This window comes from Hippocampus bargibanti, linkage group LG16, assembly GCF_051943395.1.
Source record: "Hippocampus bargibanti isolate YZ-2025 linkage group LG16, ASM5194339v1, whole genome shotgun sequence".
Lineage (NCBI taxonomy): Eukaryota > Metazoa > Chordata > Actinopteri > Syngnathiformes > Syngnathidae > Hippocampus > Hippocampus bargibanti.
The window spans coordinates 9,425,067-9,442,424 of record NC_142749.1 but is presented as its reverse complement, the minus strand read 5'-3'; the positions used below and the strand labels follow the sequence as shown (position 1 = coordinate 9,442,424).

The 17,358-nt window shown below is 40.7% G+C and overlaps 1 protein-coding gene across 1 annotated transcript; it reads left to right on the top strand.

The window, feature by feature from the left end:
* The first annotated feature begins 3,990 nt into the window (after nucleotides 1–3,990).
* On the top strand, nucleotides 3,991–10,442 carry ppme1 (protein phosphatase methylesterase 1). Its single transcript, XM_089017263.1, has 14 exons — nucleotides 3,991–4,264; nucleotides 4,934–5,029; nucleotides 5,211–5,301; nucleotides 5,397–5,454; nucleotides 5,919–5,970; nucleotides 8,829–8,983; nucleotides 9,067–9,157; nucleotides 9,273–9,338; nucleotides 9,422–9,542; nucleotides 9,645–9,774; nucleotides 9,849–9,893; nucleotides 9,971–10,035; nucleotides 10,120–10,187; nucleotides 10,379–10,442. Exons 1-14 carry the CDS (start codon nucleotides 4,179–4,181, stop codon nucleotides 10,380–10,382), a joined length of 1,128 nt encoding a protein of 375 aa, XP_088873389.1. The 5' UTR covers nucleotides 3,991–4,178; the 3' UTR covers nucleotides 10,383–10,442.
* The last annotated feature ends 6,916 nt before the right edge of the window (nucleotides 10,443–17,358 follow it).

Genomic DNA, 17,358 nt, shown 5'->3' with positions numbered 1-17,358 from the left:
CTCCGCCAAACTGCTGAATTTATAGATACCTTTTTGCACATGACCCCCAGGCTGCGTGACAAGTTGAACCCACCTGTTATACACATCTCAAGTTTACCGCGGTGGGAGCGAGACACGGTCGGGATACTTGAGCTCTTGTTGATCTTCACTGTTCCATGGACTTTGCAAATATTAACGTTTCAGCAGTGGATCAGGGACGTCATGGTGGCATGTGCACGTCTACTACAAGCTAAATTTGCTGGCTATTAGCTATCTATTTGCTAGCTAGCTTGCTATCTAGCTTGCTATCTAAGTTACTTCCGGGTTGAGTGAACGCTGGCGCGTGTGGCTGCCGCTGCTCACCCACAGAAAAAAAACAGATCCCGTGACTGTAAAGTGACCTTGAGAGTTTTGAAAGGCGCTTAGAAATGAAATGTATTATTATTGAGAGCACTTTCAGAGCAATTTCAAGCGACTATTATACTTGACCTATTATGCAATCCTTTGCGCGTACTTTATGTTCATCAAAGAGTTCTTTTATAATGCAGTCATTCGTCTATTGGCTCCCCATTTGCAGCCAATGAGAAACACTCCCTTGTGGAATTGGATCGGAATAGCCTTTATTAGTCTTGCAGTAGATCTTCTTTTCCTTTCGGCTTTTCCCTTCAAGGGGTCGCCACAGCAAATCAGTGTCCTCCATCTCTACAGGTGTGATCCGCTTGTGTGGCTACAGAACAAGCTCAGTAAAAGGCTCCCAAACACAAAATGGTCATCGGCACAGCAACATTCAAAGAAGCAAAAACTACACTCACCATTTGATGACAATGCTCTGACCTTACCGTGAATTGGGCATCTCTTTCCCTACATTACATCACAAACATAACTTCAAAGTCCTTTAAGATGCTTTATCTTCCAGTCACAGTTTGTGTCCATAATTTGTAAAATCACTTCAAATGACTTCTACTGAGCGCATTTTACAAAGACTCCACGGCATATAGCTATATTTTACGTTTTAAGACTTGCGCTGAATATTCAGGAAGTCTTGTTTTCGAGTTGATGACGATCCCCACGTGACGTCACGTCTGGAACGCTCCTGACCGAGAAAGCGACACACAATGCATTTTGGGTACTTTGTTTGGTCTGAAAACTTCGTGTTGATCCGTGTTGATGGCGAAATTAGAAGGAAAACACATAAATGACGCGATGGTGAATCGTTGTGTGTTGCACCAAGACTACTATTTAATACTAATTGACACAAATTCCCAGCAGACAAATCAGCCCATTTCCAACGTAGCTTGGGTGCCATATTTTGCATAATACATACATAAAGGCAAATCCAATTTCCTCGGACACTACATTGGAGTCCAGACGGCTCGAATTGATATGGGAAGACTCCTTTAATCGATTGCAAACATTTATGCTTTCCTCTTCAGAATTATTTGAATCATATTCATAACTGGATGAGTAACAAGAAAGCATCTTCTCCAAATCTGAAGCCATTGTTTTGCTTCTCAAGCAAGGCAAGACGTCTTGCCGTGACGTCACGAACAAGGGGGCGGGATCTTCTGAAACTGGCCATTTCCAGTTTCATTTTAAAGTCGTATTTGGACACCTTAAGTCATTTTTATTGGTGTTTTTCATTTGACTAAAAATATCAGCCTGCGTGTTTTGGGTATTTTAGATGCTATAAACGTTTTTTCTGATGTAAGTTAGGAAACAAAAAATGGTGTTGGTTGTCCGCAAATATTTTTCAGGTGGTCGGAAAAAAAATGCAGGAATAGTTTCTAGCTTTAACATGTCAATCAATAAGTCCAGCTATGATTTTTTTTTCCTCCAAATTGAGATGAATGCTGTATATCTACATTTTTTTTACGAAAGCGACCATTAGTGGATAGCAAGTTGAGGAGCCAAAACCTTCATCTTCAGCGCCCGCCTCTCAATCGCAGAGATGCACTTGGTGATGATGAAAGGGATGCCGTCGCTGGCGCAGCTGGCCACCTCTTGCAGTGGATACATTTCCATTTCTCAGCTGCAAAGTGATGAAAATAAGAGGAAAGGAAGACGTAGAAAAACAAAATACGGGAGCTGCTGGAAAGGCAGCCTCTCTCACAGCGCCATCTCGAAGTAAAAACAACAATTAAAAACCTAAATAACAAATAATGTGACACAACACAAAAGATACAGTCATTGAACCGTCTGAACTTTCTCCACCGTCTTTGTTGTATGAAGCAGTCTAGATGAAAGAGGGTAGGATAAAAACGTCCTTTCCACCAGTGGATCAGGGACGTCATGGTAGAATGTGCACGTCTGCCACAACCTAAATGTTGAAATCAAACACGAAGCTGTAGCATCCATTGACGAAAACATCTCCTGTCCTATGTAAATCCACTTCAATTCCAAGCTGTGACAGTTCCACATACGCATCTTACATACAAATCTTCATATTCTACTTGCATTTTTGTTGTTCAAGAGCAATTTGATGTTGGATCAAAGCATGTCCCCTCGGCATTGCTAATACTGCAAACAAAGTAATTTATAACAAAGTCAAATTTCCCTTTTTTCCTCAAAGTTGCAAAAAAATTAACCCTGCTTGCTTTGATAAGTACATTATGATAGTTGTCCACGTTCAGCACTTTGTTACAGCTTCAGCTGTTGTTAAAGTGCTATATAAATCAATATGTATTGTATTGTATTGTATTGTATTGTATTGTATTGTATTGTATTGTAAAGAGGATGGGGGTACTTTGACCCTTTTGAAATGTTGGGAGTAAAAGTATAAATGCCTGCCAAACATGCCCACAAACGAATGGCCTTTTTGTCACCATTAGACAAGGTTAGAATTTTATCAATAAAACTAATTCGCCTTAAACTGCCACAAGATGGTGCACTATAACGTTTTCTTTAATTTACGTATGAGACATGGCTTTGGCCATCGAAGAAAAACAGTGAATAGGTAAATCTCCACAAGGAACTGGCTGCAAAGACCTAAAAGTAACGAATGTTCATGAGAGGGATGACATTTTAGAGGGATTGTTGGTGGGTGCATACCTGCATACAGTTCATGTGACTTTCCATTGTCCCAGCATGCTTATATCACCAGTGACAAGGAAGGTCATTCGAAGACATTCCGACAAAATATTGAACATTTCAGCCACTGCATGGATTAATATATCACAAAATGCAAAGGAATACAGGATAAGAACTTTCCCCTAGTAAGGTTATCTAACTTGAACCCATTCCACTTCCCCAGCAATCTAAAATGACCCTCGGAGACCACAGACAGAGCCGTAAACACCTCCTGGCAGTTCCAGCTTCAGCCTGATCGAGGTGACTCGTCATGTCCGCTTCCTGCAAAATGAAACCGAGAAGCCTCGTTTGTTTGCCCCGCTGCTGTACTTTGAATACCACGAAGTGTGCAACAGCGCCGTGAACACAGATTAACACGGCTGCACTATAAATAAGGCCGAAACTATTGACAAGGTTAGACGCTGCTTAATGTAAATGTTAGTTGCGCACATAAGAATGTTTCACTGACTTGTTCACCTGACCCCAATGAGTTTAAAGTGGTTCGGGAACGAATGAATAATTTTATAGCTTTTATTCTAATAAATATTTTAGAACTTTAAATTATTATAAGCGCTACATTTTTAAATGGACTTTTTTTCTCTACCACGTTAGGTTTTCGTAATAATAACGGATATATTATGTAATATATTTAGGAATATTTAATAACGAGGTTGAAATCTTTACTATCCAAGCTTTTATAGGTGAAACACAAATCTAAATACTGTATGTAAAGATGACATTCCAGGGGAAAAGTACGACATTTTAAAAATAATCTTATCAAATATATTTTAGGCACTTCGTTTGAACAGTGTTATTATTTTATTGTTGAAATAAACTGAACTATTTTACTTGATTTTAGGAAACATTTAACTTGTTGACGTTATTGAACACGAGAGGGCACTACAACATCGCAGAAGACAGAGAAGGTGGATGTGACGTAGAAGAAGAGAAATCACCTAGTAGCCGTTAGCTTGTGGTTCAAATGTAGCCGTAGTTCACTGGCATCGATTGTGTCATGTATGCATAGCATCTGAGCAAGTGTGGAATATAATTACTAGAGTGGGTTGAGTAGTAGAGGGAGAGTGGGTTGATGTCATATTCAAATTTCGGTACCGATATCCACTTTCCCCAACATGGAGAAACAGTTGCATTTAAACCTGTTAGCTTCCAGACCTCCTATGCCGGGTGGCTTCCAGTCCAGCTCCAAAATGAAGATGGGGTGAGTCAATGAGCATAATATTAGCATTCCGTCATTTTTATTGGTCTTCAAACGTGACATATATATATATAATCCACATCACAATTCATTCTTTCTGCGTTGCAGTTGTACATCCAGTGATAATTGTCAAATGACTACATTTGCCGACTGGATAGCAGTGACGCTGTCAACTCTTTGAAATTGAATATTGTTTAACATGATACAACTAGCTAACAGCTCAACTTTCGACTTGATTCAGTTTTTAAAAAGAGTTCTTTATGCACCTGAGTTTACACTCATTTCGTTCATGTAGTATGTGTGCAAATAGCCCGGATGTGATGATCGGTACTTGCTGCTGTCACTGTGAGTCTACAGCTGTGATTCAGAGGAGATGCTTAGATATCACTGATATTATCTTTTCTGTCAAGTGTTTACTCTATGCTTCTAAAGAGTAATGCTTTGTGCAATAGTGTTCATTTTAAAAACATCTGTTGTGCGTAATATTGATGATTATTAACACTGATTCATATTTGGTTTTATTTCTACAGTCAGAAAGGTTAAGCAACAACCCCCTCCAAATTAACAATTCCTATTCATTTGTATCTGAATGTTTTAATATTCAAATTAGGATAAAGAGGGTACAGCTAATGTATTGATGTTCAGACCGTGCTTTATGTCTTCTCAATTCAGGCCCGGACGAAGGAGAGATTTCACCCCGCTGTCCTGGAGCCAATATTTTGAAACCATGGAAGATGTTGAAGTGGAAAATGAAAATGGCAGAGACATATCTTTTACTTCTGCTGTGTCCCTGCAAACATTTCTAAAAATGATGATTGTGGTGATCCTTCCAACTATAATACTCTAACCACCCCTGCTTTTCACATCATCATGAAGCTGATTACTTTGTCACTTGCTTTAATTCCATTGAGCTATTTGGGTTGCGGGTTTCTTTGACTATGTAGAACATTTTCAGAGTTTACTGCAGTGGTGCTCATGGCCCTGTACTCCTGTTGCTCCATGGAGGAGGACACTCTGCTCTTTCCTGGGCCGTCTTTACTGTGAGTGTCAACTTTTACAATCGTTGTATCATTACATTGCACGTGACTCTTCTCTGTTTTAAGTGTACTTAAAGTCATATGTTTGTGTTTTACAGGCTGTCATCTACAGCAGGATTAACTGCAGGGTGGTGGCTATGGACCTCCGAGCTCACGGTGAGTGGCTGGTCCTGGAACAGTTGTCACATGAGAAACTGCACCCAACATTGTGGCAGCTGATTCAACTCCTTTTGTGACATGGTGCCGTTTGCCACATAAAAATTCTTAAATGCTTGTCAAAAAAGAGGCAATGTAATGCAACGCTCAGTGGTCTTGCAAAAGTTTGTAATCTTGCATGTAAAACAAAATGCCACAGAAATTAGAATTGAGGTTACGGTAATTATAAACCTTTAAAAAATGCCACTTGAACACACACATAGCAGCAACGCATAGTTGAAGCAGAGTTATAAAAGAATACTCACAGCACTGAATAAGATTTAGTGTAGGAACCTCCTCTTCTATGCTAACCATACAAGCCCTACTCTCAAATATTCGCTACAAAATCCGGTAATGATGAATACAGAGCTGTGCTATACCGGAGGAATACTGTATTTCATGTTCTTCGCTTTCATCTGCTTCAGGTGACTCCAAAGTGAGGAATTCTGAAGATTTGTCTGCAGACACTATGGCCAAGTAAGTTGCTGTATATTGAACAAAGACTCCCACATAAATAGAGGCTGTAAAAGGACATCACCTCCATATTATTTTTTTTACATAAAAAGTGTGACATAGCTAGATCATTAGTTTCACTTGAAGTGCTTTTATGACTGAACCCATTTCAAGAAGTCAATAATAATAATAATAATAATAATGTGATAAAAACACATTTTACTTATAAGCGCCTTTCAAAGCTCTCAAGGACACTTTACAATCACAAAACAAGGACATAAAACCACAGATAAAGTTATAAAAGGAACAAGAAAAAAAACTTTTAGTTTCACGAAATATCTAAGTTTAACTCCTGTTGAAGTTATTAACGGGGGTGTTGGCAACAAGGAAATGCATAGAATATGTCTCTAGTTTATTACATATTAGAATCAAAACATTAGGGAGACATTTTAAAAAGGATCAAGGGAGGTTGGCATGTTGATTGGCTTTTTTTGAGTCCCACATTAAATGAAGTGGTGATTGTGCTCTTTCAAGAGAGGCAATAAAACTAAGCATTGGAAATTATGTGCACGCCTTCTTACTTAGTTTAGAATTCTACCAGTTGATAATTCCGTTTAACATATTTAACATGACTTTGAATGTGATTGCTTAATGCTGAGGTGTGTACCCATTACATAGGTTTTGTTGTTGTTGTTATTTTCCTTCATCTGGATTATGATTGGTGAGAACAGTTTTGAAATTATTACCTTGGTCTCATTTTTCCCCCAAAATATATCCATTGAACAGGCTGTTTATTTCTCCTGTACAGAGGCTCCCCAATTTCCGATCAAAATATGTTCCGAACCATCGTTCGGAAGATGAATTCGTTCATAAGTTGCTTCAGTGCCATATTTTGCATGGAATGTATGTTTATGGTTTATATAAGTATGTTTAAAGGACAACCAACATCACTTTTTTGTTTCCTAACTGACATCAGATAAACGTTTTATAGAATCTAAAGTACCCAAAACACGCAGGCTGATATCTTTAGTCAAATGCAAAACACCAATAAAAATGACTTAAAGTGTCCAAAATCTGCAAAAAATTGAGCTGCAAATTGGGCATTTTCAGAAAGTCCCGCCCCCAGTTCGTGACGTCTTGCCTTGTTCGAGAATCAAAACGATGGCTTCAGATTTGGAGAATATGCTTTCTTGTAACACATCCAGTTATGAATATGATTCAAATAGTTCTGAAGAGGAAAGCGTACATGTTTGCAATCGATTAAAGAAGGTTTTCTGGGTCGTTTTGATGGCTCAAGACTGACGTCTAGTGTCACAGAAAATGCAGAAGATGGCGGCAGGGCTCCGTGCAAGGAATTAATCAGCCCGTTTCCACAGGCTGATTAATTCCTTACACGGAGCTTTGTCGTCCTCTTCTTCCTCTTTTTGGTGCAACACGAAGTTTTCAGACCAAACAAGTACAGCAAAATGCATTGATGTGATGGAAGGACTGCTACAATGTGTCCCTTTTTCGGTCAGGGGCGTTCCTTCAGTGACCTAGGGTGAGGACTCGTCACCAACTCAAAAACAAGACTTGCGGAATATTCAGCGCGAGTCTTAAAACGTAAAATATAGCTATATGCGGTGGAATCTTTGTAAAATACGCTCAGTAGAAGTCATTTGAAGCCATTTTACAAATTATGGACACAACTTGTCCGGAGGCGTCGGTTGTCCTTTAAGGCTTGTATAAGTAACCAACCTGTATTAGTTTGTACTGAAAAATAAACATTTCAAAAAATATATGCTCTATAAAATATGTACATGTACAACTAGCAAGAATACTACATATGTTAGAGGGAGAGAGAGCTGGTCAAATAATATTTAATAATAAAAATGTCAAAGTTCTTATCATGCTGTAGAGACGATACAAAATCTAAAGTCAAGTCAAAGTCAGCTTTATTGTCAAATATGCTAATATGCATGACATACAGCACAGATGAAATTAATATCCTCTCGGACCCAGCGTGCAAGACATGCAAGGCACTTATAAGGTGGCTAAAAAAGACATACAATTGACAACAGACAATACATGTAATTTCTGTATGTAAAGTGAGGTAGTGTCGTATGGAAAGTGAGGTAGTGACGTATGTAAAGTGAGGTAGTGACATATGTAAAGTGAGGAAGTGACGTATATAAAGTGACGTAATGTCGTAATTGCAAAAACAAACAACTAGAAAGGGTTGAAGTGAGGTCTTGTCTCATGAGAAATAACAAAAAATAGAGTTCAGGATGATCGTACAGCATGTAGCGTGTACTCAGAGTTCGCTGAGTGTGGCAGTGAGAAGGGGCAGGCTGGGCAGGGCTGGGAGGGAGTTGAGTCTCCGGACTGCCTGGTGGCAGAAACTGTCCTTGAGCCTGCTGGTCTTGGCTCGGAGACTCCGCAGTCTCCGACCCGATGGCAGCAGGCTGAAGAGGCTGTGGGAGGGGTGGGTGGGATCGCCAGCGATCCGGATGGCTCTGCGGGTGAGGCGGGTGTTGTAGATGTCCTGAAGGGGGGGGAGAGAGACACCGATGATCTTCTCAGCTGTCCTCACGATGCGCTGCAGAGTCTTACGGCAGGACACGGTGCAGGCGCCGTACCACACGGTGATACAGCTGGTCAGGATGCTCTCGATGGTACCGCGGTAGAAGGAGGTCTAACTTGCAGCATCTCTGTCCGAACATGTTTCAACATACCCGCAAAAATGTTCGTATGTACCGTTGTTCATAACTCGAATGTTCTTAAGTAGGGGAGTGTCTGTATTTTTATTTAAAACTCTTGACATGACATGTCATTGATTTTGCTTTTCTCACCGTATCCCCAAAATAATGTTGACGACTCTTTCCTCTTCTTCTTTCCAAAAGGGATATTGGTAAAGTGGTCGAAGCTCTTTACGGAGAAAACCCACCGCCAATCATGATTATTGGTCACAGCATGGGTGGGGCCATTGCAGTTCACACCGCCGCTGCCAATCATATCCCATCGCTGCTTGGCCTCTGCGTCATTGATGTCGTTGAGGGTAGGGTTTTTTTTATTTTTTTTTGGAGGGAGTGATTCTTTTTTGGAATATCAGTTGTTTAACACTCTTGTCTTCTTTCTCAGGCACTGCAATGGACGCTCTGAACAGCATGCAGAATTTCCTCAGAAGTCGTCCCAAAATGTTTAAATCGCTGGAAAATGCCATTGAGTGGAGGTAAGCCTCGAGTGATCTAACAGCTTCAACATTGAGCTGTTGTCACTATCTTCCACTTCAGAATCTTCCGTTTGTTGCGCACGCCTGCTGAAAAATGGCTACTTTTCTGTATTAGTGTGAAGAGCGGCCAGATCCGAAACATCGAGTCGGCACGAGTGTCGATGGGCGGCCAGGTGAAAAAGTATGTCCTGTCCTCAGTAGGGCATTTATTCATGAGAAGTCTCAATTTGGTCTTACAGATTTGTGGTGCTGTGACATTGACAGATGTGAGGAGTGCACCAGGAGCCCAGTGGTCTCCAATAGCATTAGTGAAGGTATCATTGAGGAAGAAGAGGAAGAAGGGGAAGAGTCCAACAAGAAAAGGATGAAGGAAGATGACCAAGAGGTTGCGCCTTAGTTCTGCAATCTATTCAGACGTCACAATTTTTATTGTGAAATCTCTTTCTCTCCTGCATCTTGTTGATTTCAAAGCTGGGATTTGTTTCAGATGAAAAAGGAAAGCATGTTCACGTGGCGGGTCGATTTGGCCAAAACCGAGAAGTACTGGGAGGGCTGGTTTAAAGGCCTGTCTTCACTTTTTCTCACCTGCTCCGTACCCAAACTGCTCCTGCTCGCGGGTTCGTTCACATCTCGCCACCATATCGCGAGTTGAAGTTTTGTTGCGAGCATTTCAAATTTGTTTTGGACACAGGGGTGGACAGGCTTGACAAAGATCTGACCATAGGACAGATGCAAGGTAAACAATTTGAATTGACATCTGCAAATCAAACAAAACACAAAGTTTTATTTGACCGTCACACTTTTTGTTTACAGGGAAGTTTCAGATGCAGGTCCTCCCTCAGTGTGGCCACGCCGTCCATGAGGATGCTCCTGAAAAAGTACCTCCCCGAGAATCTGAGCTTGCGGCATGAGCTTTGTCTCCCACTCCACTGTTGTTAATTGTTGCTGTTGCTTTTTTCTAGGTAGCAGATGCCCTAGCGTCGTTTATGGTCCGGCACAAATTCACTGACTTTAAAGAAGGATATATGTGGTAAGTGATTGTCCTTTGAAATATGAATGCTCAGCTTTCAAATTTGAATTGAACACCTCGCTGCAGACTTGACAAATTCTTAAGAATCGCCATTTTAGAACAGAACATGTTAAATTATTGCAATGTGAGCAGCTCTCGCATCTTTCTCAAATTTTATTAACGAATGTCTAATTTGTCTGATCTTTCTACAGTTAAATGAATATGTTGCCATAGAAGAAATGTTTGAAGAATCTTCAAAAGCAAAGACAAAGGATATAATAACAAAAGTCATTGCTGTCAGTTTTTTGGGGTGTTTTGTTTTGTAGATACTTTGCCTTTCAGCTTGGCCTTATTTTATTGTAAAACACATGATTTTGTTGTACTAAATTCATCCTGTCTACTTGATAACTAATGTTAAGCAGATTCCTTACTTACAGACAGTGTATTGTCGGTGTTCAAATACCTGACATGTTTCGGCGACTACTTCCGCCTTCGTCAGAGTGTCACGGATGTTGCTGTGACGCGCCATTTTCAGCTGGTGTTGCTATGAGGGCGTGACCTACCTGTCAGAACTGCCTGTCAGTTCTGATTGCTGCCTGTCAGTTCTGACAGGTAGGTCACGCCAGTTCTGACAGGTAGGTCACGCCCTCATAGCAACACCAGCTGAAAATGGCGCGTCACAGCAACATCCGTGACACTCTGACGAAGGCGGAAGTAGTCGCCGAAACATGTCAGGTATTTGAACACCGACAATACACTGTCTGTAAGTAAGGAATCTGCTTAACATTAGTTATCAAGTAGACAGGATGAATTTAGTACAACGATTACGCGAAAGTTTTGGAGAGACATGCGTCAAGGAGTTTCGCCTCCTCGAAAAGCTGTCAAGGAAACGGGCTCGCTATCGAAACCACCTGAGATTCAACCTGCGCTGCCGGGACGAAGAAGTCGTTCCGGCCAGTCTGAGGATTAAAAACCCGATCCCAACCAGGAACGCGGAAAGAATCATCAAAAAGGTGCGGATGACTCTGATGAAAGAACGAATACGATGCACAGCAAACAAACTCAATAACATTAGCAGTGATCTACAGCGGCAAACGGAGCAATTCGAACTCCGGTTCCCCCTGGACAATTACACAAAAACAACGCTGCACGGACAACTTCACAACATACACGAACAGGAATTCATCGCGACCAAAAACCGACACATCCGGAAATTAGACAAACTCATCACGCAAAAGAAAAAGGCCGAATCAAACACATTTCAGACAAACGACAAATGGATACATAACATGTCACGCCACAACCTCACACAAGCAGAACGCAGCATATTATCAAAAGGTCTCAACTACGCAGTCACCCCCAAAAAAATACCATACGACGATTTCATTCTCGCAACGGAATTAGCGTGTGAAAAAATACAGAACCCAGGACAAAAAGCAGCACTACGCAATGAAATAGCAGGCATTTTAAAAATGGCCAAACCACCACCCAGCAATATTACCAAAGAGGAAGCAAGAGCCATGATAACACTATCAAAAAACAAAGACATCACAATACTCCCCGCAGACAAAGGCAGAACAACAGTTATTATGGACACAGAAAAATACGAAAAACAGATGCAGCAGTTATTACAGGACGACGCCTATGAAATATTAAAGAAAGACCCAACAGAAGAAAAGAAAAACAAACTTAAAGCACTACTCAAACCCCTATTAAACGAAAATAAAATAAACAAAGAGTCGTACAACCACCTGGTACCTACAGCAAACATCATCCCCAGGATTTACGGCACGCCAAAAATACATAAACCCGATGCACCCCTCCGCCCCATAGTAGACAGCATCGGATCAGTCACATACAACCTCTCCAAAGCACTATCGGAAATAATAAAACCGCTACTGGGACACACGGACCAACACTGCGAGAACTCAAAGCAACTCGCCACAGAACTCGCCACCATAAAATTACAGAAAGACGAAATGTTCATATCACATGACGTCACCTCACTTTTCACAAAAACACCCACCAAAGCCACCATTCAGATAGTTCAGGACAGACTCAAAACAGACAGGACACTCAAAAAACGCACAAATCTCACAGCACAAGACATAACCCAGCTACTTCAATTCATAGCCACATCCACATATTTCCAATACAAATACACCATATACAGACAAAAAGAAGGGTTCGCCATGGGGGACCCACTCTCTGCCATCATGTGTGGATTCTTCATGGAGGACCTGGAACAGAAAGCACTTTCAACAGCCCCGGAAATATACAAACCAACACTATGGAAACGATATGTGGACGACATCTTGGAAAAAATCAAAACAGGACACACGCAACAGCTTACTGAACACCTCAACTCCATAGACACCACAGGCAGTATCAAGTTCACCCATGAAGAAGAAACAAACCACTCCATCGCCTTCTTGGACTTGAACATACACCACACGGACAACGGGGACATCAAAATAAAAGTACACAGGAAACCTACACATACTGACCAATATCTCCTTTGGACATCTGAACACCCCACCATTCATAAGTTGTCAGTCGTCAGAACATTACATGAACGCACCACAATAATCACGGACCCGGAAGACAAAACACAGGAGGAAAAACATATACAACACGCACTGAAAAAATGCCAATATCCCCAGTGGGCAATAACTAAAGGGGCAGAGCAGGTCAAAAACAAAAACAACACAAGACAGGGAAGAAAGAAAAAGCAAACAAACAAACAAGAACACAGAGCAATGGTAACACTACCGTACATAAGAGGAATCACAGAACGCATACAAAGGGCACTGAGGAAACACAACATAAACACACCGGTCAAACCACACACAACTCTCCGTCAAATCTTGGTACACCCAAAGGACAAAATACTCCCGGAAAACAAATGTAACTCAATATATGAAATCCCATGCAAGTCATGCAATAAATCATACATCGGGGAGACAGGAAGGAGTTTCAATACAAGAAAGAAAGAGCACAAGAACGAGTGCGAGAAGGAGACGGCAACAATCCAAACAAGAGCAATAAAAGAACAAGCACAACAGGAGCACCACAAATCAGCCATCACGGACCACTGCAAAAGAGAGAACCACATCATGGACTGGGAGAAGGCCAGAGTCATCCGCACCGAAGACAACAAACATCAGCGCTGGATCAGGGAGGCCATTGAAATCCGAAAGCGAGGACCAAGGACCATCAACAGGGATGAGGGAGCTTACATGCTCTCTACTACCTGGAGCAGCATCCTGGAGGGACGAGCGGACAGCGGGGGGCGTGGCTTGCCTGTCAGTTCTGACAGGTAGGTCACGCCCTCATAGCAACACCAGCTGAAAATGGCGCGTCACAGCAACATCCGTGACACTCTGACGAAGGCGGAAGTAGTCGCCGAAACATGTCAGGTATTTGAACACCGACAATACACTGTCTGTAAGTAAGGAATCTGCTTAACATTACATGATTTTGTATTTTTTCTTTTGTAATTCGTGTAAATTTATGTTCATGTTTCCTTTCCCCCCTTCACCGAGTGATGTGTTATGGTTACAAGTTGTGTTTATCACGGCAAACAGTGATTCAGAGGGACGGAAGATGTTATATGCTTTTTTGGAATGTCAAACTTTCACGCCGTTCAAAAAGCGATCATTTGATCGCCTTATCTGTTGCCACATGTACTTGTACAGTACACTGATTGGTGGAATCATATCAAAACTGATTCAAACCACATTCCAAATCCTACTTTCAATTTACAATGAACCAACAACACAAGAATAAAGGAAATACACTCGCATAATTAATATTATCTAATGTCTTCATAAGAGTACATCAAGCTCCTTCAGTTAATTCAGTTGCCTTTGCAATTTTGGGGTTCAGCAGTTTAGAGAAAATCGACACTTGATTTGAGTGTTTGGTACAATCTCCGAGTAGTAAACCAGGACGATTTTGTGTGCTTTTATTGCATATCACATAGCACAACGCATCAGATATGCACAAAATATTCTTATTTGGTTGCTTTGCAATTTTGAGCGCAGCGGTTTTGAGAAAACCAACATTTCATTTGTGTGTCTTGAGTTATCGCAGAGTGAATTGTAAACAGCAGTTTTATGTGCATTAATTAGCACATAAGCATCGGATGCACATGATCGACAAAAACGTTCTTTCATGTATTTCGTGAAATAAATTTAAAAAGGAAAAAACGATTATTTGTGTCTGATTATGCGAGGGAAATATATTGTGTGAGGTCAACAAGACTCAGTCGGTTTCGAGCAAGCAACAAAATCCTCTTGTGATGTCATCCTCATACATTAGACTTGTGATGGTTGGTGGGACGGACCTTGGCTCTTCTTCCGCTGTATCTGTTTCTTCCTCATCCAGCGAAGGAATGGTTTTGAAGACTGCATCAGGGCAAACATCTCTTTGTGACAAGAGGGTAGTTCTGTCTGGTAGCGAAGCTTTCCCTGTTGCTGATGTTGTAGAAATAGTAGTCTTTCGACTCCCCATGATGTTAACATCACTGATGGGTATTGGATTGAACTAAAATCAAACCAAGTCATTATAAACCACATTCAGATAACACATCACTCTTACAACATCATTGAAAAACGTTTCCTATTATACTGAAATAAATTACGTTTAAATTGATACCTCTTTTCCGATACCTCGATTGCCACAGTCAAAAAGGGCACGTGGAGTAAATGGAAGTGGATTCAATTGCTTTATTAAAACTCATGACGATTGTCATGAGTTCCCACGTGTACTGCTGCGAGGTGTGTCGTAATCTGGTCACACTTGTCTTATTTTATCTTATTTTTTTTAAGTCAGCAGGCGTGTGATAAAACGGGGTTGCTTCGCACAAATATTGCACTTAAAGATGTTGGTCAAGTCAATCATTTTTTAAATATTTTGCGTCGAAAGTGAACAGTCGAGATTAGTTGCAATAAAACAAAAATACATAAGTTCTTACTACATCCAGCAGGTGTCCTCATTGATATACATTTGAATGCGATAGTCCCTGAACAGCCACTACCAATGATACACTATACTGAGTCAAGTGTCTGACGAGTTTTATGAATGAATATACATATATATTGGTCCAGGAGGACACACAAAGGCTGTGAGGCCCATTTATGATCATAAACGGGAAGGGAAGCCGTAACACATGAAAGAAAAAGGAGACTTTGCCGCAGGTGGACTAATTGAACAGATCTTTACTCTGCCATGAGCGTCAAGTCTTCTCAAAACCTCCTTGGCCTCTGCAAAAGAGCACTCGGAGGCCTGAAAAACATTCCAGAGAGGGAAAAGTACCTGGTGACAGGGGCACCGAGACAAAGGTTGTTGTCATGATCACAAACTCCTTCACATCTTTGACCAAGAAAATGTAGAATGACATTTAATTTTCCCTCAACTTACCCCCCTTTCTGTTTGTGTGCCCTGCTATTTCCATTTGTTATAAGTTGCTGCTTCTCAACTCACATGGATGATTTGAATATGCAGAATGTGGACATATACTGTGTATAAAACCTCCATGTTCAACATTTATAAGCTTCGGCTCTCGTTTTGAAACTTGCCAGAAATGTCTCCAGGCAATTCAGCAATGTTGAAAGTCCAATTACATAATAACCTAGTGATGAAATGAAATCTCCAAACAATACCATTGGCCTGTGACAGTGAAGGCAACAACATGGAATGCACTAATGCGGCAATTCAACTAAGAATTCTGCCACCATTTCAACTGGTATCCCCAAAGGTTCCCCCATAGGCTGGCACTGAGACTCAAATTAAAGCGCTGACCTGGTTAGCTTTCTGTCAGCAGGAGGGAGCGCTGTACCCCAACCCCCACTTCATCCCACCCACGTGCATGCAGACATTAATGAGATTGAAATACTCAAAGTGTCAACCAACTTTTGCTAGTTTTTACTTGAATTTGCAGAGAAAGCAATACTATGCTATGACACTTTATTGATGGATGAAGCCAAACAATTAAAATATTAAATTATGGTTATCTTTACAAAATAAGCAAGGGATAAGCGTGTCGTCAATGATATTAATTCCATCAATTTTTATCTTGCAACGTTCCTGTCTTGGGGGAAAGGGAAACCTCCCACATGTAAATGTGATGTTACCAACACCTAAATATAAAGTGTCAATAAGTCAGTGTGGGCATGTGAATCTGTGTGTACTATGATAAGATAAGAAAACCCTTATTAGTCTCACAATGGAGAAATTCCAAATTCACAGCAGCAAAGTTATGAAAGAAAGGAGTAGAAGAACAAACTGTTGGGGCTGCTGTCAAGGCAGCCATTCTCGCAGCTCCATCTTGAAGTCAAATAACAAAACACATAAGACACAGCCGTGCAATTGTAACCACTTTTCCTGCATGCACTTTCTTGTTTGAAGCAGTTATAGATTAAAGAGGAGTAAATTCACAGTGTATTTTTCACCAGTGGATAAAACACAATGTTTAAAACGTGCACACGTATGCTACAAGCTAAGTTTGAAAGTATCAAGCAGCCATAGCACCCATTAACTAAAAAAAATGGTTCTATCCAGCCATCCAGTCTTAGTGTCCGATTCAAACTAGAACTCTGGCATACACATTGTTAAAATTCTTACATTTTCAAACCTGAGCGTGTGGGTGAATGAATGGATGATGGACAGAGAGATAAAGAGACTGATGCATTTTTCTCTCCATGGTAAATTCAGTTGCTCTACACATTGATCATATATCATATAAAAATATACATATAAAAAGGACATTGCACATGTCTTAAAGAACAATGGTTAAACTGAATATAGTAGTTTCAAAGAATTCAAACAATGACATGTTTAAAATGTGTGAAAACAGTCTGCATTTGCGCGTATGAGACAAGTAAAGTATATATTTTTAACCCCTGACAAAATTGACGACGATTTTAGTGAAGCTCGTCGTGTACAGAGACAGAATCGATTAAAGTGATTAGATTCATCAATTGATATTCGGTTTTAAAAGCGATGACGTAATGTGAATAATAATGGTTCACTCCTCCAAGGGTATAATGAAATTTGAACCCACGGATAAATGCCATTCAATTCATACGCAGGTGAGTTTGTGTCCCCCCTGTTGTATGTGGCAAGGATGGTACGGTCCGTATGCACTCTGAGTTAGTTGTTGCTGAGGAGGTTCCACTGAGCACTCAGT